Genomic DNA, 26016 nt, shown 5'->3' on the forward strand with positions numbered 1-26016 from the left:
ACTATATACATTTTGAGCTAGCAATATGTTATTGGTCAAGTGATTAGGGTCTTGATTTTTACTTACTTTGAAACTTCAAATGAGAATTTGAACCAGTTTTGAATTTGACATTCAAAATTTCAAATATCATCTATCTTCTCTCTTTTCTCCATTATTCTTTCTCCTACTAAACTTTACGAGACACGAGTATGACACTTTGAGTCTTTGACCCTTTAATTTTGACCAAAAACATGTCAACTTTTCTCAAAATAGCTAGATGAATAGACGAATTATTATGCTGTGTTTGTAGTTCTTACAGTAATTGTTAGTAACTTTTAATTATGTAGTTCATTGTTTGGCTTGAGGAATTTCCAGATTTTACTCTTAATTTAGCAAGTCAGGATATGTTCACTTATTTACAAAGCTTTGCTATATTGGCCATCAAAAAACCAGAACATTGAAAAAAAAATGAAAAAAATCAAACAAAATAAAAAAAAGGCTCGAATGCAAATTACGCAACTGCAAAATAAAAGGCACCAGAAGTGCCAAATTTCTCAATCGAAAGCCTGTGGATTCCTAGTACACGGTAAAAAATGGGCTTTCAAATAGCATTAAAACTCCATATATAATAGCTTCACCCACAAGAGATAACCTAAAGCCCTTGGTTTATGCAACCAAGTTTTAATGAAGTTTTGCTGCATAATTTCCGTCTTTTTACAGTACTGGGTACAGAGCTATAACGAAAACTATAGAGCCTGCATCTCTATTTTAACACCATCTTTATCGTCATTCTTTTCAGAAGTAGAATTGGCTGAGGTTTCCCTGTCAGAGCTCATCTCTTGAACAGGCGGTGGGTTGACAATGGTCATGGGCATGGCGACATCATCTGTGAGACGAGATTTCATCTCCCGATGCTCCTGGCACAAGGCACACCAGTGCATGCAGCAATGCACAAGGCATGGGTCACATGGGGAGTTCTGCATTTCATGACAGTAACAAATGAGGATATCACACAACAATGACCCTTTCCATCCCAAAAATAAAAGAAATAATGAAATAAAACACGAATGAAGACCTATACTGAAGTGAGCACTTCATTATTACAGAATAGATTATGTCAAATAACAAGAAATTACACACAACACAAAAGATCTAGTGTGATCAACAAGAAGCTGAACCTCACAATCCCCAATTCTTCACTTGAATAATATGGAGTATTATCTGATCATTTCTGAAATTTCCTGAATCTTACCAAACCTTGAATATTTTGTAAGTTTTCTAAAATAAGTTATAGCACAGAACTTGATCTGCCTAAACCCACTATTTAAGATTTGTGGGCAGGGTTAGTTGCAGAACCTAAAATTGAACAGTGTAATACTAAATAAATTTATTGATAATGAAGGGGGGAAAAGGAATAGCAAAAAAATCCTTATCAGTAACAACCCAACCAATGATTCGAATGAAAAGCACAAACAGAAGTGCCTATGAAGTAAATTTATAGCAAATTTGTTGGTCCAAGTTACAGGAAGCGTCCAAAGAAAAAGTACTAATTAAAGTGGAAAGTGATACAGGGATAAAATAACTGATAATCAATATCACGTCAAATTGAATGAAATTAGGCATAGGAAATCACCTTGAGATGATATTGTCTCTGCAAGGATTGTCTAGCAAGACCAGTGTATATGCCACACATCCACCAAGTGAAAAATAATCCCTCCCAAATCAGACATGTTGTTCTTGGGTCGATACCATAAGTCCAAGCAGTGGCAGCAGCCAGTGCCATACCACCTTCTACAAAAACAGCATGACAAACACATGGTGTAGTCCATGGGGTATCATCTCTCAATCTTTCCACATTACGTCCAAATAAGACACATGGGCAGAAAAGCCCAGTCCAACCTAATTGGCAGAAAAGAGGAATTCAAATACCTAAATAGGGGTTGCGAAAGAATATAAAGTACACTGAGAACAACTGTGTGCACATTTAAGCCAGGTAGTAAATAGTATGCCACAGCATAGATAATGTAACAGACTAATAGTACAAGCATTGCTGGGGACATATAGTTCAGGCATGTAGGACACTCAGCCAGTATAATATTAATGAAATCAAACCTAGCCATTTGGTGCAGGAGATATTTACATTACAATGATCTCCATTACAGCTTCTCATTTTAAACTTACAAAATCCATCACACTCAAATGACAGCTTCATAAATTTAGTGCAATTCTGCCATCATTAACATACTATTAGAAGTTCGAACATATAAGTATATGACAACATTATTAGGCCAAGGCTACAAAGAAATCCACCTCATACGTCTCTCCTCCCTTAAGTCTACAAATAAACCTTATTGACAATTTTGGGATCCACAATTTCCATTACTGTCCGCCCTCTGGTTATGACAGATGATGAGGATGGACTGAGATCATGTTGCCTAAAAGACACCGCTTACATCATGTCTCCATTATCTCTACAGAAGTCCTAACCTCTTATTATTCTTCAGCTTTGTGAATGAAAATTGATAGGCTCGCTATTCTCACTCACATGCATTGACCATTGCTAATTTACTAGCATCACAGTAAATTTGGGATGCCAATTATTTACATATGCATACAATAACTTCAAAACAAGAAGCAGAAGCATATTTGAGAACTTACAACTCTCAGTATCTTGTGTACACCCAAAGATCCCACTTGACCAAGGTTCATCACCAGGAGGCTCATAGCTTTCAGGTAAAGGCTGCCCACACTCGCTACACTTGTGAACATGCAACTGGAAAATCAACCAAAAGCAGAAGCGTTAAAGAAAAAGTGGAGTGCAGCTCTACACATCCAAGAAATGACTGCATGTAGAGTCAACAAGCATCAACAGGATCTTGTAAAATTAGAATACATCACAGGAAATTGATTTAACGATGCCTCATAAACTTAAAATAACTTCATACCTTCTATAACAAGTTTATTTTGTTCTTTAACACATCATTAAAAACAAAAGGGATTTTGAGAACTTTTCACGCAGTAGCAAAATAACAAAAACTTTGCGTTTTTATTACTAGCAGCATTTGGACTTTTGCATTATCTACATACTCTACTTTGACTATCTTTGGTGATTTATTCTTATAGGAAAAGTTGTCATAAGGATCCTTAATATATAATGGAAAGAAAGCTGGTCAATATTTCAGCCGTATTTTGACTACATCATAAGTCTTGGTGTTGCAAATTTATGTAAGCTAGAAGGCAGGCAATTTAAAAAGAAGCAGAGGTTACAAAGGCAGGTCTGAAAAGCTTTTCTTAAGCTTGAGAGATAGTGTGGACCTCATACCACAATAAGGCATGGATCTCATATCAGCATAGTACAATCAAAGTTTGTGCATCACCAACTCAGTGAATAGATTTTATACGAAGAAACGAAATTTGAAAGTAGAAGCTAATCCCGTTGAAATTTCCAGCATCTTATATCCAAATACTTGCTAAAGACTGAAGAGTGAAGACCGGGTATAAAACGTAGTAAACCTAGGGAAAAAAGTGGCTAGCTAATATTACAAGTAGAAATTCCTCAAACAAAGTCGAGAACTGCTTAAATTACTTCAATTCAATTCCACTTTTCACGCCCAACAACAGCATATCCTCATAGAGAAGCAATGATGAAGCTTAAAGTTACAATTGAATAACTGTGCCTGTATATGGCAGACGGATCAGCCTCCCCCATAATATTGGCTTCGCCCAATCGTTTAATACCATAAAATAAACTCGAAAAACTAAACAAGAACAATCAACTTTTAACCCTAGTAATAAGTCATATGAAAAACTTCTCCAAAATTCAATATACCAATGTACTGCTAGATATCTAGCAAATCAAACCTAGTTCGACATAAAGATCTTCTAGTTCTCATTGTAAAAACTATAACTTCATAACTATCACATACATTACTTGCAAAAGATCAGAATTCAGTCAAACCCCACATCTACACATAATGCAGAACATGCAAAATTACCCTCACAAAACAAAAATCATCCAATCATACAATCTGTTACAATCAAACAGAAAGAATAAAAAAAATTAGGGCAATCAACTAATCAAAATTCAAGAAATGGGTTTCGCAGATCAAGTGGTAATTCCAAAAGGGTTGCTTCTAAATTCCAATAAAAATGAAAAAAATCAAAAATACAAGTGAAATTAAATCGAAATTCCACTACCTGTGAATTGGGTATTGCTTGATTGAGTTCACCAGGGGTGATATCTTCATCAGCAGAGACTTGAGCTTTGGTCAACTTCACATATTTCGATGCGTTTGACGACTCTTCAGCCATCTTTGCAACCAAAAAATCAACAATGTCAACTCAATTAACAAAACCCAGAAATCCCCAGAATTTTTAAGGAAGAAGAGAGAGAAATTTACCGTCTTTTTCTGTGTTGCTAGATTCAGGGGCAGAGTTTGATTAAGCTAGAAAATGGATTTTAGGCAGTCTTTTTACTCGTATAAAAGAGGGTCGAGGTTTCTTCAATGTTGAGTTAAGTAATTGTACTAGTACTTGACTCTTGATTAAAATAAAAATCAACTGAAGAAGTTCGGTGATAGCACGTTAAAGTCGTGATTTGTCAACACGTTAATGTAGGAGTTAGCTTGATTAAGATTTGGTCTATTACTCTATATGAATGAAGTAATGAAAGCGTGAACAATTTCTACGGATTATGCGCAAGGATATACAATTAACGAAAATCTTTTAATTGATCCAAGGCAAATTAATACGGAGTATTTCACATTACAAAATTAAAATTGTCATTCAATTAATGGTTTGCACTTAAGTGAAAAACTGATAGTTACAACTGCAAACGTAAACGGCATTGGAAATAACTCATATTGTACTTGATACTCCGTATCTTCTAGGAACATCTAGTAGTATAAAATCATCTATGTAAATCATTCAGATTTGATATAGCATAAATATTTGGATCACTATACCCAATTTTAAAGGTGTAACAAACCATATCAAAAGAATTTATTGTTGATTTTGTATTTCTTTTCTAGACGATGTGTATAATCATGTGTTGACAATTTCCTTCATGCTCCTACGCAACAAGTCTCGTATGAAACTACTTCTCATACTTTTGTGCCTATATGGCTATATTAATGCATGTGTTTTGATCCCGATTAGTGTCATAATGCTTTTTTCCTAGCTAATAAATGTTTATAATGCTTGTTGCACGTATGGGGAAGGTTGCCAGGGATTCAAGCATGTTCTACCTCATTCACGTTACCAAATGCTTTAAGTAAATACGATTTCATTTTGTCGTAACTTTGATAGAATTAATACGGCAATATATAAATTTCAAGAAGCATTTACCCGTGCATTCGTGCAACACGCGTACGGTTAACAAATCAAACGAATAAAATGCATCATTTAATACTTTTCTTGTGGGAAAAAATAATTTGAGGGAGATAAGGGAAAAAACATTGAATTCCAGTTTGTGATGAAGGTAAAAAGAAATATCAAAGGAAATGAGACTTCTGATATGTAGGGGTTTGTCTTGGTTTAGAATAGATATAGATATTCTCATTCTCACCCCACTTCACACTAAAATCCAACTACCAGCCCATCCTTTCAAGTTTTTTTAGATTTGATCATCAAAGTTTGATTTGGTGTGTTAACATAAAAGTCTCGCAGACAATGAATTCAAATACATAACAGAAGGTGCAGGCACAAATGCGCATGTCATGTAGCAGAAAACTTTGAAACGTCTTGAAACAACTTAAACCTATCAATGCTTTGAAAGTTGAAACATAAACATATTGAATAGAGACATCAGAGATTCAATACATTCTACAGTGCATAAATTACCATGAGAAGTTTGAGAACTGTGCCAATACAACAATACTAGAGTTCAGCCACACGCTCATGTAACAGTTGAAATTAAAGGCATGACTCATGATCGCCTGTTCAGAAACAGCAGAAACAATTCCATATGACAAAAAACTCTGCACCTAGACTCCAGCAGACTAGCAGCTGCATCAGAAAACACATTTTACCTTCAAAATAATCATCCAAGAAGAATTGTACACAAGCCTCAAATTAAACACTTTCAATACCAGAAGTTACAAACACCAAGCCAAAATAAGCAAGCATTTGATATTGGATTGTTTACAGAGACTGAAAGATTCAGAAACTATATTTTTAGACTTTTAGAAGTATCAATGAATCAATTACAGCAGAACTCCAAATTTCGACGTGTTATATACACTGCATCAGAAAAACCCCTGCAAATACTGCAGAATGCTTATGCACTTAAGACACTACCATGCATCCAAACACCTCTCACAAATCACAAGATTCACAACCATCAGCAGCAGCAATAAGGGACCACAGGCATACCGATACATACCAACATCAAAGCCACAGTAAAGTGTCAACCGTCTACCGAAGGCAACCTGCATCTGTATTGCTCTCAAATTTGATAACTCCTGCTTACAGAACAATAAAAAACAGAGCAGAAACCAATAAAACCAACAAGTCCCATATGAGACAATTCTCTACGCATGTGTACCTATATTGATGCTTGTGTTCTGGTGCAATTTAATATATTGTGTGTAGCTGTATATAATTTATATGAGTATATAGGAAAAGTTGTTAGGGATTCAAGGTGATACATAAAAATATGCCAAAATAAAATAACAGAAAAATTCAAGTTGTCATTGCGAGTTTGTGACTCAATAGAGTTAATGTAGCATGTTTTGAGTTTTTGATATTAGATTATTTCTAGAAACTACAGATTCGGAAGTATCATTGAATAAATTACAGCAAAACTCCAAATCAAGTTAAGAAAAACCTCTCCAAAGCCTGTACAGAATGCAAATGTAATAAAGCCACTACCATGCAGTCAAATACCTTTCACAAGTCACAACCATCAGCAACAGCAGTGAGGAATCATAGGCATGACGAAATTGACGATACATCCCACCACCAAAGCCACAATAAAGTGTCAATGGCAAACTGTATCTATTTTGCTCTCAACTTTGAACTCCTGCTTACAGTATAATCAAACACAACGCTGCAACTAATGACGATTTACTTTAATAGCATTACAAAGAAGCCGAAAAGAAAAAGGAAGTTCAAAAGTACAATATTGATCAGTTAATAGTTAAACTCATAAACCATGCATCAACCAGAATAGGGAATATTCAGTGGTGATGGCTGAATTATTTGAAATGAGTTAAAGCCTCAGCATGTGTACCTCAAGACTTTCAGCTATTGAGAATGCCTACATCTCATACTATTTTCCAAACAAGAGAGAAAGTGCGCTCATAAAAATGTTCTTTTGCAGAAAATAAAGCAGCTTCACATTAATCCAGATAGTGGAAGTCAACTAACAAGAGTAATAACAGTAACCAAGAGTGCACATAGACCAAGAAACAATAATCCTCCGATCATCCCTAACTGTTTGAGTTTGCACTTTGCAGCTAGATGAATAAGATAAAGGCCAGGCCTTATAATATCACTAATACTTCAAGCAAGATATCCAAAATCCATACAAAGGTGACAAAAGTAAAACAATAGGGTTAAGGAAAGTAAAACAATAGGGTTAAGGTAAACATCCCAGAGTTGGAAGCTATGATCCACTTCATATCCCAGCAGAAAAGATTCATTCAAAGTGAAGTAATGATACATCGCTACATTAAAAGTAAAAGGAAAGAATGCAAACTATAGAAGTTATGAACTTATGATGGGAAATCATATATTGTATACACTAACATTATGGAACATATTTAAGGAACCTCCCTAGAAGAAACATTGTGTCAAAATTATGAAGAAAATTAACAGCATATATGATTACTACATTACGAGTACACGAATCATGACATTGTATACAAATCAGATTCACAGTCAATAAAACTCAATAAACACCCTTCAGTTAAGTTACTATTAGACAACAACATGAAATACAGGGGAAAGGAATATAAATCAGATTCACAGTGATACAGAAACCACAATCACGATATTCATTCAAGCAAAGCAGCCAGAAGAACTTTAAAATAAGAATGAAGTACATTTATTCACCAGCATTCCATGAATATAACAATCCCTAATTCCAGGGAAAAATCAATATGTTAATTGGAAAAATACAATATAGGCATGATAGTTGAATCAACCAAAATTCTAATTTCCTAATTCCTCAAAATTCTTGTATGTCATACCTTCCTCTTATCCAGACTATACCAAAGTATAGAGCCTATTCCTCTTTCAGGCTTTTCTAAATTAACTGTTTACAATTCCAAAATCGTATAATTTTAGTGGAGAAGAAAATTCAAAGCCCAGTTAGCTTCACAAGTTCATACTCACAGACAAATTTCAAGCAGCTGCAGTCTTCTGTGCCTCTGCAGTCTTCTGTGCCTCTGCCTCTTCATCGAGCTTTTTCTTGTTCTTTTCAATAGCAGCAGCAACTTCCCCAGGCATGTATTTCTCATCATGCTTAGCCAACACCTCCGTGGCAGAAAAATAACACTCCCCACTCCTCGCCTTCGCTGAAATCTCCTTGGTCTTTCCACTCATACCTGATTCCTTAATCTCATCAGTAAAAGGCTTCACAAATCCTTCTACTACCACTGAGTGACCTTCTCTGAACAAATCTGGCAAGGATCCTTGATACCTAAACATAAATTTAGGATAACATTGTAGATCAACATAAAATGTTCAATACCCATTAAAAATATTAAGCAAATCAGACATCATTGGCTAAGTACAATGGAAAGTTATGGTTATAATAAGAAGCAATCATATACTTGATAATGACAACCAAGATTGGTGGAAATAGAGAGAATTTCCAAATAGGCTAACAGAAGAACAATTTTGAAAACAGAATGATGAAGGAAAAGGTTCTAAAAAAAAGCTTTTTTGATTAAAAATATATAAATATTAGTCTCACAATTTCACAACAGTATGTTCCATTACGTTCATAATGTCCCGAGTACAAATCTCTGCTAAAGTGCTAAAGATACAAAGATGTTTCAACACTATGGCTAAATGCCAGGCTAAAGACATACATATATAGGGCATGACAGAAAACGTATCATAATTACTTTCTACGAAGAAAGCAAGCCTTCGTGCAGCTGGATCTCTTGACCCCTAGCACTAACTCAATAAGAAGTTGGCTAATCTCTAAGCCAAGTCACAAACTCACAAACTTCCCAAATTGACTAATCTCACCTCTACCATAAATCCAGTATCATACTTTATCCGATTTTAGGAGTTCAATGCCAAACAACAGTTAATGTATAGCTTGATTTCGGCTGATTCAATAATTAAAGCCAAAATAAAAATTCAATGACAGTATCTTCAAAATTCATTCAAAAACGAGTGAAGCAAACTGGAAGAGTGGAACTCCATCCACACTGACCTTAAAATCAAATCCAAATCCTTCAATTCGATATGAACCATAAGATTAATAATCATCTTATTCACAAATTACTGAAACAGGATCCAATTCGCAAACTTCCCAAATTGACACATTCTACCTCTACCATTAATCCAGTATCATTCTTTGTCCAATATTAGAAGTTCAATGTCAAACATTATTTAATGTATAACTTGATTTCAGCAGACTCAATAATTAAGACCAAACTAAATTTTCAATGACAATATCTTCTAAATTGATCCAAAATAAAGAAGAAAACTGAAAATCTACACTAACCTAAAAAACCAACCCTAATCCTTCTAATTAAATACGAATCACAAGATTAATCATCATTATATTCAGAAATTGAGATCCAATTCAACAAATATGGATTCAAATTTCATGATCTCAAATCAAAATCCAAATAATCATATTCAAAAACAACATAATTAATCATCAAAATCAACAAAAAGAAGAATACCTAACAACAATATCGGTCATAAGATCGGTGATGACGAATTCCATTTCAGGAGAAGAAGGCGGTTGATGAACACTACCTTCAAGAACCAAACCACCTAATCGAAACTTATTCTTCGAAGGATTCAAATTAAACTTTTCCAACGCTTCAGAAGGAGTAACATAGAAAACGAGCTGATCCTGGAAATTGTTAAGGACTAAGATGACGAAACCGGCGACGCCGGAGAAGGTGAGAGCGTAAGTCCATAGACGGCGGTTTTGGAGTTGGCGAGCGCGAGCTCCGATGTCGACCTTCTTGGGGTTGCGGCGGGGGACGGCGGTGGAGAAGGCGGCGAGGGAGAATTGAGGGCGGCGGAGGTGGTGGTGGAGAGGAGAGAGAGTGGGAGGAGAAGGGTGAGGGTGGAGAAGGCGGGAGAGGAGGCGGAGAGTGGTGGAGGATCTGGCCGCCATTGATGGGCGGAGGAGAGAGAAAGAGGAAGAAGAAGAAGGTGGAGAAATGGAGAATGAAGAAGGCAGGGTTTTTGCGGGGTTTTTTTTAGTTAACGAAGTACTGTATTTTATTTGGTTTGGAGTCGGTTTGAATCTTCCTGCCTTTTCCATTTATTTTCCAACTTGTAGAGTTGTAGCATGAGTTCATTGAGTTGAAAATGTGTATAGGAAAGTTTTGGAGAAAAGTTGTACACGAACCCGTAAAAAAAAAAAAAAAAAAAAAAAAAAAAAAAAAAAAAAAAAAAAAAAAAAAAAAAAAAAAAGGTTGTACTCGAAGTCAAAATCCGCAAATTTTAAGATGTATCAATACTTTTGAACATTTATCTATCTATCTATTATACTAAAAGATAAGTGTCTCAATGTGAGGATGACAAATGTCACTCTTTCATTGGCTTGCTTATGTATAAAATATATCTATATCTATATAATTACTATTTACATATTCAAGCATAGTTATTTTTGTTCAACCTTAAACAATAAAAGCAAGTTTCTATACATGCATAAGATTTTCATGATTTCCTAACATAAATATTGATTTAATTTTTAATAATAAAATAAATATTTTCCAGTACTACAAATAATCCATAACATCTTTTAAATCTTTATTTATAGTCATTTAAAAAATAGATTGAATTTTTAGTCATTTAAAATGTGATTCTTTACAAATAAAGTGTATATTATTTTTAGGGTATTTTCATTTTTACCACCTTCAAATAATGACTTTGTCGAATTTACCACCTCCAAAAAAAAACATTTACTTTACCACCTCATAAAAAAATTAAACATCAGTTTTACCACCTCATCTGAGCTCAGGTGACGGAAAACGCTTGTGGGGCCCAGTTAACTGTCACTTCCCTCCAATTTAATTCTTTTAAAATCGATTTCCCTCTGTCTCCTCCTTTTCTCACCTTCCACCTTCCATAATCAATGTCTCACCAAATTTCTCACTTCCTCATCAATTTTCGTCTCTTTCTCCTTTGATTTTTCTTGATTCTCACTGTAACTGCTTCTCTCTCCTTTGATTTTTCTCTTTCTCTCTGTAAAAACTGAAACCCTAGATCAATTTGGGTGGTTGAAATCGAGCTGGAACCACAAAATTGCAACACATCAGCTTCTCTTGTCATCTTCCACAGGGTGAGGGGACCAAAAGCTTGGTAATTTGCTGACAGAAATCGAGATTCCTGACTACAAGAGGTACTTTAAACCCTTTATTAGTACATTTCGTTGGATTTATGGTTGTCAATTGGGGTAAAGTATGCCTTTTTTGGGAATCTGTGAATTAAAGTATTATAAACCCTAATTATGCGAATCTTTGACTGAATTAGAGTGTGCATTTGTTAAATAATTAGTTAATTAGATTTACTTGTTTACTGTAAATTTAGTGCATAGTCAATGTGAATTGCTTTTACTTGCTGTAATTGGTGAATTGGTTGTTGTTGTTTACTGTAATTACTGAAATTGGTTATTATTGTGTGTGCTTTTGTTGGTGTTGTTACAGAATGGACACAGTGGACTTAAAAATTACAGTAGGGGGTGCCTTTATACCTTCTTTAGCTGGTAAAAATAGAAGGGTGTTAACTTGGGATGGTGGGTGGGTTTATTGGATGAGAAAAGTGGAAAAAAATAAGATAGATGTACACTTTTTGAGGCAAGCAGCTATACATGGGTTTGTGTATGTGAATGTGAAGGTTCCTAGGGGGTTTAGTTGCTGGTATAAACAAAAGGGCAAGTCTTGGGTGAATGGTAAAAGGGAGCTTGTTGATGGTGAGGTGAATGGTTTCCTAGAGTCTATGAACAAAGAGGGGGCATGTGAGATGTATGTTACCAGTCATGAGCCAATTGAAGGGACTAAAAAAACACCCTTCAAATGTATAGCTGGGAATGAGCTAACCCCTGCACAAAGGAAGGAACTGAAAAAGAGGTTTGGTGGGCCTAAAGTATATAAACCCAGCCCAGAACTTAGTAAGCCCACTGAAGAAGAGCCATTTAGGAGAAGCCCTAGGTTAAAAGGCATTGTTATACATGACAGAGAGGCTGAGGAGAGGCTTCCTAGGGCAGAGAAAGTGAATGCTAATACACATAAAGGGAAGGGTAAACTCACTGCTGCAGATAAGGGTAAGGCTAAGGTTGGGGATGAGACTGGAAATTTTGCTAATTTAGTGAGAAAAATAAAAGAAAGAGTGAGGAGCTTAAGGGATGACAGTGATGTGTTTAGTGATGAGGATGATGATACAGAGTCTTCTGATTCTGAGTTGAGTGATTTTGAGTTAGAAGTTGATGAGGGAGAGGAGGACTTATACTCTGATGATGATGAACAGTGGTTGAAGAAAAATTTAGACCATATTAACAGTGAGGTGAAAGGCAGTTTGAGGGGAGTTACTGAAGGAGGGGATCAAAGTGATGATGAGGACACAGGGTTTGACATAGAAAGAAATCTACAGAAAATTGAAGTGAGGGTTGAAGAGGAGGCAGCTTGTGATTCTGATGAGCTAAAGAGTGTGGAAGGTGATTCAGATGATGATCAGGGTAGTGTTACTTGGTTTAACCCTGAGACAGACTTTGAAAGGGCTATCAAATTTGTAGTTGGTCAAAGGTTCAGTGATGTGCAAACAATGAGAAAAGCTTTGAGACAACATGCAATTGAAAATAGGTATGAGTATTACCTTCTTCACAATGATTCAAAGAGGCTAACAGCATATTGCAAAAGGAAATGCAAGTGTGTGTATAACAAGAACAGTTGTAGGATAGTGAAGTGTACATGTAGTAAGGGTGTTAGGTGTAGGTTCAAGTTTTATGCAACAAGGCTTGTGAAATCAGAGGCTTGGCAAATTAAGACACTAAGGCTGAAGCATAGGTGTGTTAGGAGTAAAATGAACAACAAGGTGACAGCAGAGTTCCTTGCTGACAGGTACTTGGAGGAGTTCAGGGGCAACCCCAGATGGAAGATTAAACAGATTCAGGACAGGGCCTTGAATGACTTGGGGATCAAAATTACATACTCCAAGGCTTGGTTGGCTAGAAGCAGGGCAAAGCTTATAATATATGGCTCTTCATCAGAGCAATACTCAAAGGTTTGGGACTATGGGAAGGCACTGCTGAAATGGAACCCAGGGAGTGAGTGTAATGTGGTGGTGGATGATATTAATCAAATTGAAAGACCAATTTTTATGAGGATGTTTGTGTGCTTAGCTGCACTTAGGGATGGATTCATTTCTGGTTGCAGACCAGTAATTGGGGTGGATGGGTGCCATCTAAAAGGGGCATACCCTGGGCAGATCTTGGTTGCAGTTGGAAAAGATGGCAATAATTCCATCTTCCCAATTGCTTGGGCAACTGCAGAGATTGAGAACAAGGACAGCTGGTGCTGGTTTCTGGAGAGCTTGCTCAAGGCACTTTGTGTGTATGACAAGGAGATGGCTTGACTTTTATGTCTGACAGACAGAAAGTAAGTGGGTTGTGTTTGTGTTTAAATTACATTGCTTTATTTGAATTTTCTGTACACTAACTTGTTAGTTTTGCCTTGTGTGTAGGGTCTCATAGAAGCATTTGCAGATGTGGCCCCCAAAGCTGAGCTCAGATTTTGTGTGAGGCATATTTGGTCAAATTTCAAACTGAAATTTCATGGTGCAACTTTCAAGGAATTGTTCTGGGCTGCTGCTAGGGCAAGCACTCTGGTAAGCTTCTATTTAGGTTCTTTTATGTCAGTTTTATGGTGAACTATAATGTATGCTAGGAACATTTAGTTTTGCACATATTTGCATGTCTTTCTATTTTGTGAAAACTGTATGCCATGTGTCTATGTTGTGTTGAATGGTTGTCATGTGTGTGGTTGTATCAGTTTGAGTTTGAAGTTGCTATGGAAAGTATCAATTTTTTGGATGAAGAAGCATACCAGTGGCTGTCAAACATTGACCCCCAGCACTGGTCAAGGCATGCTTTCTCTACAAACTGCAAGTCTAACATGTTGTTAAACAACATGTGTGAGACATTTAATGCAGTGATTAGAGATGCTAGAGACAAGCCTATTCTAACTCAAATGGAATGGCTTAGAAGATATATGATGAAGAGGAGTAATGACAAATGGGAGGCAGCAAAGTCTTGGGAAGGTTTACTAACCCCATTTGTCAACAAAGTCTTTGATGGGTTGGAGAAGTATGCCATGACATGTGAGGTTACAGCTTCAAGGGATGAAATTTATGAGGTGAAATACAAGGATGATCAGTGCATTGTGGATCTGCAAGAGAGAAAATGCACTTGTTATAGATGGGAGTTGACAGGAATACCTTGTGTCCATGCATTTGCTTGCATAATGGACAAAAGGGATGATCCTGAGTTGTATGTGCACCCACATTACTATAGGGTGACATACTTGGCTGCATATGAGAACCCAATACAGCCAATGCCTGGCCCTAAGAATTGGGAAAAGGTCAAGCTCAGACACCCTTTGCCACCTATGCTGAAAGTGCAGCCAGGAAGACCTAAGGCAAAAAAGAGAAAGCTTGAACCAGGGGAGGGCACTTCTGCAGCACCTGAGGGCAAGAAGCCAAAGGTGAAGAAACAATGCAAGAACTGTGGTGGGTTTGGCCACTTTGCCAAAACATGCAAGGCTGAAGCAGCACCAGAACAGCCTAACCCACCTGCAACAAATCCAAAGGGTGGGAGGCCACAGATGCAGACTCCTTGGCTTAAGGAACAGAGAAAGAAAAGTGAAGAGAAAGCAGCAAGACAGGTATTTTGTGTATTTTGTGACTTGAGTGTATTTAGTGGCTTTGTTTCTGAGTCTTGTCATACTGTGATTGCAGGCTGCACTGAAGTTGCCACAATATCAACCTCCAACAACAGCACAGGCTGGGTCAAGTAATGCTGCACCTGCAACTGTTGTGTCAAGCCAGCCTGCAACAAGAACAGAGCCTTTGCCAACTCAGCCTGTTACCAGGAGCAACAGGAGCCTGAGTCAGCCCACAAGAGTGCCAACAACTACTCCTCCCAAAGTCAAAATACAGACCAGGTCCAAGCTTCATGTAATGACAAGCAAGAAGGACAAGGATCTCAATCAACTGTGACCCTAAGTCTACTCATTAGTATTTTGTAATAGACAACTAAGTTTATTTGGTAGTTGAACAATGATAGTTGAACAATGATTTTGCACAAAGGTGCCTTAACTTTTGTCTCAGCCAATGTAAAACAATTAAATACATTGTGTTGCAAGTACTAATACGAAATGTGATATGTTTCTACCAAAAAGTTTCATTTCTCATTGATTTTGTTAAAAGTAGTACAAGAAATGTCATCCCAACATCCACACATAATAATTCAACAAAACACAACATAAGTTGGGGATTTTTTTTGTTTCTAAGCATTCCTAAATGAACCTAAGACCTAAAATACATAGCCAGTACCAAACAAAAACAACAAAACACAACAATAGCATGTACTGTGAGCATTTTCTTTGTTGTTGCATTGCTGCCATGCACTTCCTTGATCATCTTCTTCCTGTCTGAGCTAAGAGCTTTGCATTTCATCTTCAAGCTGTCAATCTCATTGAGCAAGCACCTCCTTTGTCCACTAACATCATCAACTTCCCTCTTCATGTCATTCAGCTCTCCCTTCATTAGTTTCTTGTCCAGCAGCAAGTTGTTAATCACCTCTGTTTGCCAAGGTGTTCCATCTGGTTGATCCACCCACTCAAAAGCTTTACACCCCCTTGACTCAGTCACAGGATCATAGAATTTGCAGGTCCTAAACTTGCGTCCTGGGTTCTCCCTAGTCCAAGCAGTCAGCCTAGACATTGGAACTCCACATTGGCATTTTTTCTCCTTTGAGGGTGACATGCTAACTGAAGACATTCCCTTCTGAAATTCAGTAAGAACAAGAATGAAATTTATTGTATTTGAACACAATCACCATAATATAACCCTAATTTCAGTAGCCAATTCACATAACAAAAACCCCCAATCTAATTTAATCTTACATGAACCCTAAGTATTTTAATTGAAATTGGGGTTTAATTGACCTCACAAAACGCGCAATTTCAATTACTCTTAGCAAATGCAGCATAATCACGCAACGAATTGCCAAAAAATTACAACAGAAATCACGAAAATTGCTAGAGAATTAACGACAATGGCTTACCTTTTTGATGCTTGTTGTCGAGGAGTTCAATTGATTGTTTGATAATTAGAGGGTTTGGGATTGTTAAGGTTGCCCAAAAATACTGATTTGTGAAGAAAATCGCAAAAATTAATCTCCAATCTGCAAGAATTTGGTGTACAAATGAAGAACTAGGTTTAAATAAAAGGGAAATCGAGAGAAATTTGGGAAAAAATCAAAAACTAGCCGTTATGCTGGGCCCCACAAGCGTTTTCCGTCACCTGAGCTCAGATGAGGTGGTAAAACTGATGTTTAATTTTTTTATGAGGTGGTAAAGTAAATGTTTTTTTTTGGAGGTGGTAAATTCGACAAAGTCATTATTTGAAGGTGGTAAAAATGAAAATACCCTTATTTTTATTAAATTTGGGTTACTTTTATACATATTTGAGTAATATTAATTATTTTAAGGGTAATTTTTTTATCACTTTGAGAGATCTTTATAATGGATGTACAATAATTATTGTACATCCGATTTCTTTGAAAGTTTGTGTTATAAAAGCTACCCTGTAATGAATGAAAGTTATTTACGCTTTACAGATAAAAGTTACCCAAAATAGTCTACAAGTTATCCTAAATTCAATACAAGTGGATGAATACAAAAGTTTTTGATAAAGATACAAAATAGTGTAAAAATTACTTTTATCGTTTGTTGTACTTCTTGACAAATGCTGAATGTTGAGCCAAAATGTTGTCTTGGAAAAAAATACATAATCTTGAATATAAATTTAATTCTAATCGGCCTTTCATTTTCTATACAATGTTTTTTACAATGACCTTTTGTTTTTCTTCAATAAAAAATAAAAAAATAAAAAAAAAAAAAAAAAATTGAACCAAAAACCAATCTAAAAAGAAGAATAAAAGTTAAATCGAATTAGACATTTGACAGGAATGGATAGCTATAAAATGTATTATAACTATTACTCGTGTTTAAAATTGTAAAATTCGTATTAACAATGCTATTACTAATTATGAATTTTTTTTTTTAGAAAAACTAACATTTTGATTTAAAAATCGTGCATTGCTCATGCACTATACTAGATATACAACAATCATGAGCAATATTTTATGTTGTTTTAGACATAATAATACTTTTAGCTATAATTTAAACTTTCAAATCAACATTTTATAATAAAAGAATATACATGTCATTTTTATTACACCTAAACATTATATAATAAGTCATATTGTTAAAGTTCTAATTATATTATTGGAATGTAGGTATGATACTATTTTCATGTACTTTACATTCTATGTAATTAAGTATAGTATGAAAATTAATATATTTCATGTAAAATAGTATGTGTATATAATATAATATTTTTTTATAATATAAAAAAGTATATGTATATGATATAATATTTTATAATACGAGTTCTCCATACCAAGTATAGTCTCAATCACCACTACACCAATTAGGTGTTGGTGTAGTGGTGATTGACACTACACTTGGTAGGGAGGACCCGTGTTCGATCCCCTGCAACAATCGGGAAGGGAGTGGAACCTCATAATCCAAAACTGATCCTCGAATCCTGATTCGCCCAAAGGGTGAAATGGATAGAATAGTAAAAAAAAAATGATTGAGCAACTCAATGCATGTATGACGGGAATTAACTTATCCTTTATCTATCTTATACAAAAACTCCAAAGTCTATTTTTTTTTTCAAAATATAATAATAACATTTGTAAATTTTTGTAAATATGGATATAAACCTATCAAAATGTATATATAGTTAAATTGTTTAATAACTTATATCAAATGCATAATTTTATTAAAATTATTTGCATGTAGTCATTTGTTGGATGTTGTGTTGCTATGCAATGTTCAAAACTTTAGTTGAGCTACTTTGGTTTAGTGATTGTACGGTAAAAAGATATTGATTTCAATCTTGAAACATAGTAGTCTAATAAATTCTAAATAGAAAAATTATAACAAAAGGAAATGAAAATAGTAAATGGCTTTAAATATTGAAATAAACATAACCTTTTAAATCAATTTAGCGAATTCAAGAGACAATTTTAAGCTTTTAAAATACATGTAAAAAGAACATTTCTAGAGACATAAATGTCCATGCACTATTATAAGTTATTATCCTTTTTATAATTAAGGTAGGGATAAATCTTAATATATACTCCGTACATTTTATTTATATAATAAAATTATCAGTATTCATACCTATATACGAAGTATTTGTGTTATATACTATATTTAATCAGCTGCTGGTTATATGACTATTATATAATATATAGTTTTTTGCACAATGCTTAACTTAGGAAAATATATGTACTTGTAGGTCAGATATAAAGTTATTATTGTGTCTATAGATTTGGTGAGTGCGACGGGTAAATAAAACATGTATATATTAGATTGATTGTGGCTACTGATGCGGGTGGTATGATAAGAAAATTTAAGTTTTTTCACAACGTGAGATATAAATGAATTAGTCCACTACTCTTATATAGTTATGTGGAGTATTATTCAATTATTTTTCATTAATAAAATAACATTATAAAAAATTAAAAGAAATTCAAATAACATAAAATACCATTCAAATAACATTCCTTTAATTTTTTTATTGACCATTAGTAACCAAGTCCTTTATTAGTAATTGAATTACCTTTGTTTTTATTTTATTTTTCCTACGGGTTTAATAATTTGATTTATATATAAACCGTGCATCGCACGGGCACTATGCTAGTTTATTAATAAATCTCAACAATTGTAAATTAAACCAATTGGTATTAGGTATTCCTGGAATTCCTGGAGTACCTATTATTGTACTCCAGGCCCAATCCAATAAATGGGCTAAAAATCCAGCTTAAAAAAAGCGCACTAGAATTTATTTCGTGAAATAACAAATAACCAAAACGAAATAACATAAAAACATACCCTTATATATAAAAATCCGGAGGAAAAGCAGATCTATTTTTCAGTTTCAAAAAATCATTCTTCTTTTTTCTCTCACTATTTCACTATTTGAAACTCTTGAAAATTCTTCAATTGCATCCATCGAAGACAAAAATTCTCCTCAAGCATGCCCAAAACTAACCTAAAATACTTTAAACGACATCAAGAGAAGTAAGTATTTGAATCATTGTAAATTATTTTTTTATCAGCTTTATTGTTCTTCATCAATGGCGACTTTGAGAGCAATCGGAGGTAAATGCAAAGCTTTAATGGCGGCCGCGAAGGCTTCTACTGCTGCTTCCGTTGAATCTTCAGCTACCAAGACTGCTGCTAAAAATTATTTTGCTAATTAGGGTTTAATTTTTGTTAATTTTTGAATTGTTGCATTTAATTTTAAATAACACTTGCAGATCTGGTGTAGGAGATGATAATGAAGATGGAGATAAACAATGTGCAGCAAAGTTGAAAAAACAGAAGAGAAAAACTAACAATGATGAGTAAGTACATCTAATTTGAGTGAATATTATTTAGCTTCATGTTATTTGGAGATGATATTAAATTATTTAGTTAGACACTAGTGTCCTGAAACTACATCATTAGTCAATACGAAGGTTTTGAGTTGATCTTTGTGCATACTGTTGGCCATTTTCTTATTTTATTACTCAATAGTTAGCGGCATTGGTTGCCCAGTAGTTGAGATGATGATTAATTGTTCTCATGAATATGTTATTTGAAGATGATATTATTTAGATTTCTAGAATTGTTATTTATAGATGGTATTATTTAGATTTGTAGAATTGTTATTTAGAGATGAAAAAGAGTGAGGGATAGAATTGTTAGCCTCTCTGTACCAAGCTTAGCCCCTTAAAACTCGTTAATTATGTTCTTGGTTATGGGTTTGATATGATGTGCAAGTAATTGGCATTCTATTAATAATATTGTTTGCATGTTGATTGATCCGATGCAACAACTAAACATGCATAATTAATTGTTGAAATCAACTATAGCAGGATGCAACTAGGGAGTAGTATTATAGGAAAATTTGCAAATTGCAGCCATTTAAAGTTCGTATTTTGCAAATTGCAGCCATTTAAATAAAAAATTGCAAATTGCAGCCCAAAAGTTCATATAAATTGTAAGTTGCAGCCCGATTCAACTTTTTCATCGGTTTACAAGTTGAAAAATCTTCGATTAAGGTTTTAGGGGCTATTTTAGTTCTTAAGGGACCGAATTGAGCTCGGAATTAACAAAAAAATAACGCAAGTATCTCGTTTTGCGTAACAAAAATGTATCGATTTGTGGGAAACTGTAAATATGAGACATTTACGTTATTTTTTGCTAATTCTGAGCTCAATTCGGGTCTCTAAGGGCTAATATGACTCCTAAAACTTTAACCGAAGATTTTTCAACATGTAAACCGATGAAAAAATTGAATCAGGCTGCAATTTACAATTTATACGAACTTTTGGGCTGCAATTTGCAAAAAGAAATTTAAACGGTTGCAATTTGTAAAATGTGAACTTTAAATGGCTGCAATTTGCAAATTTTCCAGTATTATATAGTAGAATAGACAAGTGGTGGATCACAATCATCCTTTTGATTTCAATTATTAATAATCAATGCTATTTAGATTTTTAAGTATAATTTTAGTTTTGCTCTTTCAGTCATATATGATGGGAGGGTTGTTAGCAAATTATGCTAGTATATAGCTTTGGCTACACATATCCTACTGAGTCAATGATGTAGTTGTTTAAACTAGTGTTTTTTTTTTTTTTTTTATCATATATTATGTTATTTTCATCATATAATATGTTATTTAGTTTTATACTCATGTTTTTTCTTTATCTTTTTACTTATAATGTTTGTATTATTTCAGTGTTGAGAATGAGCAAGAGCTGCCTAAAAAAAGAGGGTAAAACAAGTAGCAAGAAAGAAAGGAAGCGTGTCTAGAAAAATGGCTTTAGTAAATAAGCAGAATTCTACAGAAATTGTTACCAAAGAAACCCCTATCAAAACAGAATGTACAAAACGGAAAGCGATAATGGAGCCTAAAGAGAAGAAAAGAAAAATAAATGAAGTTGTAGAGGTAAATGATGGTGAAAGTGAGGAGGATGAAAGTGTGAAAATCAAGCGAGAGTTAGGTACATGTCTTAGGATCAAAGTTCCTCCTGTTCAATTCATGACTGTTTTAGATATGATAAAGGGGAATAAGGAGTTTATTGAAGAAGAGGATGAAGAAGAAAAGAAGAGAAGGAGGAAAGAGAACAAGGAAAAAAAAGATAAAGGTAAAAAAGTTGAGATGGTTATAGAAAGAACCAAAAAAAAGATTTTCTTAACCGATAAAGAAGGCAAGGCAAATGCTATAAAGGACATGGGATTTGGTCAGTTTTTGGATCTTAGTTTACCTTTGCACAACACCTCATTTGGGGCAAACTTGGTGAACAGCTTTAATCCTGATGGTTGCAAAATCTTTCTTCAACATAATGAGGTGTTGAAGATACATATGTTTAGAGGATGTTATTAGGGTGCATGGATTTCCTATGAAGCCTAATCTGGAAGATATTATTGAAAATGAAACTGAATTTGAAGTTGAAAAAAGAGATGAATGGAGTTTGTTTCTTAAGAATTGGAGGAGTTTTTGTGGAACACATGAAAGCAGCCCTATGAACAAAAGGCTGAATATAAGGTTGATTGAAGCCCCTCTAAGTGATATGTGGAGAATGAGCTTTATTTGTGCATTGCTCAACACTTGCATAAGATCAAACCAAAACAACTTAGTGAGGTATAAGTTCCTTTATAAGTGCATGGATTTAAAGAATGTCAAAAACTTGAACTGGAACAAGTTTGTTTTGACTAGCTGTTTGATCAGTGCAACTCAAGAATGGAAAGCAAAAAAGGATGGATACTTCACAGGACCATTTCCATTCCTACAGGTAAAATTTAACTTTAGGAATAAAATAATGTTATTTTAGGCATTGTTTATGTTATTTTAAGATTTTCTTGTGTTATTTTATAATTTTGTTTTAAACTTGTGATATTAATTATGTTACTCTGTTTTATATTTATGATATTTTTAAGCATACCTTGTGTTATTTTATTTAAAACTAGTGTTACCCCATAATATTCTTTATACTCGTACATTGTTTATTGTTTCAGATATGCTATTTTGATAGAGTTAAAAGGCAATTGAAAGAAGAGCCAAGAAGAATTCCTTTGATTTCTGTTTGGAATGAAGAAAGAATCAAGAATCGAATAGCAATTGAAGAATTACATGGGTTTGGAAAGGGAGAAATTCTATGTTTGATAGAAGAAGACAAGACAGTTGGAAGAGCTTGTATATATCTCCTTAGCATAAATAACTTTCATTCATTACAGGGTAGCTTTTATAATAGGTGCACAATATTCCCTTGTATATATCTCCTTAGCAAGCAAGAGCAATCTAACCTCAGCAAATGCAAGATATCGATTACCATTTGAAATTTCAAAATCATCCCCATTTTCATCGTTCCTCCACTCATCAACAACATCATTAAAATTCCAATAAAAATCACATAAACCATCTGTTTTTGATAACCTGTGTGAAACTGACTTATTAGTTGTTTCACTCCTTTGAGAGGATAAAATACCACCTGAAAAGTACTCTTTGGAATAAGCAGGACACCACTTTTTTTCAAATCATATATCCCTTGAATGTAATACCTCGTATTTTAATGTATTTTATATATATTATTTATTTAATAATAAAATATATTTTGGGTCAAACTATTTTAATTATTGAAATATATAAATAAAACAAGTTTTGGGTCAATAACTAACTAATCTAAATGTAGCCCATTTTCACTATAAGGCTAATAATTTTATTTACTTATTTATTTGGGCCAATTATTCTTCCCATCATACCATTTCTTATGAGGCCCAAATAATTATAATTTACCCTATTCTATAAATATCCCTTTGATCCCCAAATTTGCCACACAAAAGTCAAAGGGGTAAGCTTTTTTTTTTCTTTTCCTTCTTCCTTATTTTCTCTCTTGTTCTTACTTTTCTTTTCCCCTGCTTCACGTGAACTGCTCACAATGCAAGGAGAAGTTGGAAGCTTTGCTCCTCCACGTCACCTGCCACGTCACCAGCCACCTCCGCCGCCCAGCAGCCGCCGGCGACCAGCCGACCACCACCACCACGGGTCACCTCCTTCTTCCCTTTTCTCTCCTCTTTTCATTCTAGCTATTTTGATGATTTTATTTATGGGTTTTGGTTTTAATTATTCAAAGTATGTTTGATTAGTATCATAATTATGTTTTGATGATTAAAGATTGTAAATTTTAAATAATAAAGTGTTTTATTTTCAGATTTCATAAAATTATAAGTTAGGGTTTAATTATTAAAGTGTTGATTTTTAGGGTTCTAACTCACAAATGATTTGGGGGTTTTATATACCCATTGATTGTAAGTGGTAATAAAGCTTAAAGATTGTATCTTTATAGAGTTTTAATGAAATTTTAATGGGTTTTTGTTAATAGAATAATGTTGGAATTTTTATTTACATACTACTTTTGTGTATTAATTAAAGGGAGTTGATTACCCATAAGTAGAGAATATTTTAAGTGGTTTTAATATAATTTTCAGATTTTTTTTAAAGTGTTTAAGCCTTAAAAAGTATGCTGGAATTTTTATATGAACACTATAATTGAGTTTTTCACTTTGTGGTTTTAATTACTCTCTTAAAGAGAGAGTTTTAAAGGTTTTAAACCAAAATTTCAGCTTGTTAGTGAGGTTTTAAAATGTTTAAAAGTTGCTGAAAATTTGTGTATACTAAGGTAATTAATATAGGTTTATTGTCCCTTTATGTAGGAGACTTGGTTCGAGAGGTGTTGTAGTGTAATTGACCATTTTAAGAGCTTAATTGAGGTATGTACGCGCGTACTTAGCATATTTTGTGATGTAAATCATGCTATGTTTGATTTCAATTAATTACAAGTAATATCATGCTAAGGTTTATGTATGGAATTGTGAATTTATGATGTTTGTGGTTGAATTGGGAAGCATGAATTATTTGTGATGGTTATAGATTGGAAGATTAATTTTGAGTATGTTGTGTTTGAACCACATTTTAATTTATGGCATGTTAGAAGGCATGATTAATTAAACTACATGTTTAATTATGTTTGGAATATTGAAAAGGAATTTTATTATGGTTCAAATAATTTTTATTGATGCATTAAGCATGAGGAAGGAGCTATATAAGTGTCTATGTACACAAGGAATAAATAGTATGTTGGTGCCTTTGTGCACTTAAGGTGTTTTTAACACCGAGGGATAGGATTTTTGGCGCATTATGCGTTTAAGGTGTCTTTGACACTGAGGTAGAATTAAAAAGGGTTCAACAATAAATAATATGTGGTCACTAATTATTCAAGAATTAAATTGGTATGTTTGTTTGATTGAATAATTATTGTTGATTGACTTATTATGCTTTGAGAGTCATCACCAAGTCTAATAACATGTAAATAACGTAAAGTGAAAAAGATTACGCACCAAAACTCTTGGAACGTATGTACCTTGAGTATGAACAATGGGGGGAGTTATGGGGTTTTATATTTAACCATAACTTTTAATGGAGTACAGGACGCTGTATATTCCTTTTTTTTTTATTTATTATTATGCGCAGGAATTCCGCCACCTTTGAGTGGTTTTGTCGCTGGCACGGTTAGCTCCCGTGTCAGTTAACCTCAAATTTATTTGGGGGAGGTTATGAGGTGGAAACCCGTTCGATACGTAATTAATGCAAAATGAATTAATTAGTGTCTAGTCATTGTGTTTTGTTGATTAGTGTGTGTGCTTGCGAACAGGTGCAATGAGGTAAGTGTGTGTTGATAGGTGAAAACATGTTAGTGTGGCTAATTTACGCTTATGTACTCAGCTTTGCTGATTGTGTGTGTGTTTGTGTATTTGGCCATGTCTTTATCTTGGCCCTATGATGACCCATTTTTAATGGAGAGTAGTGGAAACAAGTAGAGATAAACTTTTCAGGTATTGAAGCATGATCATGATGGGGCATGAGAGAAGAGTGAATCTTACTAGTTTTCATTAGGTTACAAGGTGTTTTATGCTTTATTTATTTATGATATATTTTGTGTGGACTAACACAAAGGTTTGGTTTTGGGAACGGTTTTTGAATAAGGGCCTTTAATGGTTCCAAGTTGTAGTTTGATTTTATTTGACTTGTTCGTTTGGTTTTAAACTTTATTTTCGTTTGGTTGACTTTGGGTTGACTTGTTTAATCGGTTTTTAATTTTGAGTCTTCCGCTGTGTATCTTTGATAATTGCCTTAGCCGTTTTCACGGTGGCGGTAATGTCTTAGTTATTTCTAAATCGTAATTTTAAAACAGTAGAATGGGATTTTAACGGAAAAGAATTTCTAGGGTGTTACATTGAAGCCATTTACTATTCCAACACTTATACTTCTCCATCATTCTGAAAAATGAGAATAACACAACATATAAACATCATGTAACATAAAGTTTTCTACATAATAACATAAATTTTCCTACATAACAACATAAAGTCATAAGTGCAGTAATATTATAATTCGTATAAAATAAAATAACATGAAGCTTTAAAATAAATA

At 34.2% G+C, this 26016-nt stretch overlaps 5 protein-coding genes and 1 long non-coding RNA gene across 9 annotated transcripts; 4 read left to right on the plus strand and 2 right to left on the minus strand.

Annotated features, from left to right (window-relative positions):
• Positions 1 to 481: 481 nt before the first annotated feature.
• Positions 482 to 4517, minus strand: LOC110689347 (cell number regulator 6-like). The gene is made up of 5 exons (XM_021866125.1): positions 4380 to 4517; positions 4177 to 4290; positions 2638 to 2752; positions 1613 to 1878; positions 482 to 956 (listed from the first exon to the last, which is right to left on the minus strand). Exons 2-5 carry the CDS (start codon positions 4288 to 4290, stop codon positions 726 to 728), a joined length of 726 nt encoding a protein of 241 aa, XP_021721817.1. The 5' UTR covers positions 4380 to 4517; the 3' UTR covers positions 482 to 725.
• A 1180-nt stretch (positions 4518 to 5697) lies between these two features.
• Positions 5698 to 10512, minus strand: LOC110689348. The gene is made up of 2 exons (XM_021866126.1): positions 9849 to 10512; positions 5698 to 8623 (listed from the first exon to the last, which is right to left on the minus strand). The coding sequence occupies exons 1-2, from the start codon at positions 10442 to 10444 to the stop codon at positions 8326 to 8328; spliced, it is 894 nt and encodes a 297-aa protein (XP_021721818.1). The 5' UTR covers positions 10445 to 10512; the 3' UTR covers positions 5698 to 8325.
• Positions 10513 to 10992: 480 nt separating this feature from the next.
• On the plus strand, positions 10993 to 14333 carry LOC110689349. 2 transcript variants are annotated; one of them, XR_002504891.1, is made up of 4 exons: positions 10993 to 11527; positions 11832 to 13778; positions 13864 to 14007; positions 14172 to 14333. XR_002504891.1 is itself a non-coding variant. In XM_021866127.1 (3 exons), exon 2 carries the CDS (start codon positions 11833 to 11835, stop codon positions 13753 to 13755), a length of 1923 nt encoding a protein of 640 aa, XP_021721819.1. In that variant the 5' UTR covers positions 10993 to 11527; position 11832; the 3' UTR covers positions 13756 to 13778; positions 13864 to 14333. The 2 variants fall into 2 exon arrangements, 1 of the variants encoding a protein (XP_021721819.1); XM_021866127.1 differs by having other exon boundaries at positions 13864 to 14333.
• LOC110689513 lies at positions 13761 to 15396 on the plus strand. Its single transcript, XM_021866297.1, has 4 exons — positions 13761 to 13778; positions 13864 to 14007; positions 14172 to 15062; positions 15136 to 15396. Exons 1-4 carry the CDS (start codon positions 13761 to 13763, stop codon positions 15394 to 15396), a joined length of 1314 nt encoding a protein of 437 aa, XP_021721989.1.
• A 3848-nt stretch (positions 15397 to 19244) lies between these two features.
• LOC110689350 lies at positions 19245 to 22875 on the plus strand. Of its 3 annotated transcripts, XM_021866130.1 has the most exons (5): positions 19245 to 19559; positions 19799 to 19885; positions 21265 to 22170; positions 22258 to 22321; positions 22545 to 22875. In XM_021866130.1, the coding sequence occupies exons 3-5, from the start codon at positions 21929 to 21931 to the stop codon at positions 22863 to 22865; spliced, it is 627 nt and encodes a 208-aa protein (XP_021721822.1). In that variant the 5' UTR covers positions 19245 to 19559; positions 19799 to 19885; positions 21265 to 21928; the 3' UTR covers positions 22866 to 22875. The 3 variants fall into 3 exon arrangements, with proteins under 3 accessions (XP_021721822.1, XP_021721820.1, XP_021721821.1); XM_021866128.1 differs by having other exon boundaries at positions 21265 to 22321; XM_021866129.1 differs by having other exon boundaries at positions 19810 to 19885; positions 21265 to 22321.
• A 361-nt stretch (positions 22876 to 23236) lies between these two features.
• Positions 23237 to 25690, plus strand: LOC110689352. The gene is made up of 3 exons (XR_002504892.1): positions 23237 to 23571; positions 24240 to 24296; positions 25391 to 25690. It is a non-coding gene; the product is annotated as an uncharacterized LOC110689352 (long non-coding RNA).
• The last annotated feature ends 326 nt before the right edge of the window (positions 25691 to 26016 follow it).

The sequence above is a fragment of the Chenopodium quinoa genome, unplaced genomic scaffold, assembly GCF_001683475.1.
Source record: "Chenopodium quinoa cultivar QQ74 unplaced genomic scaffold, ASM168347v1, whole genome shotgun sequence".
Lineage (NCBI taxonomy): Eukaryota > Viridiplantae > Streptophyta > Magnoliopsida > Caryophyllales > Amaranthaceae > Chenopodium > Chenopodium quinoa.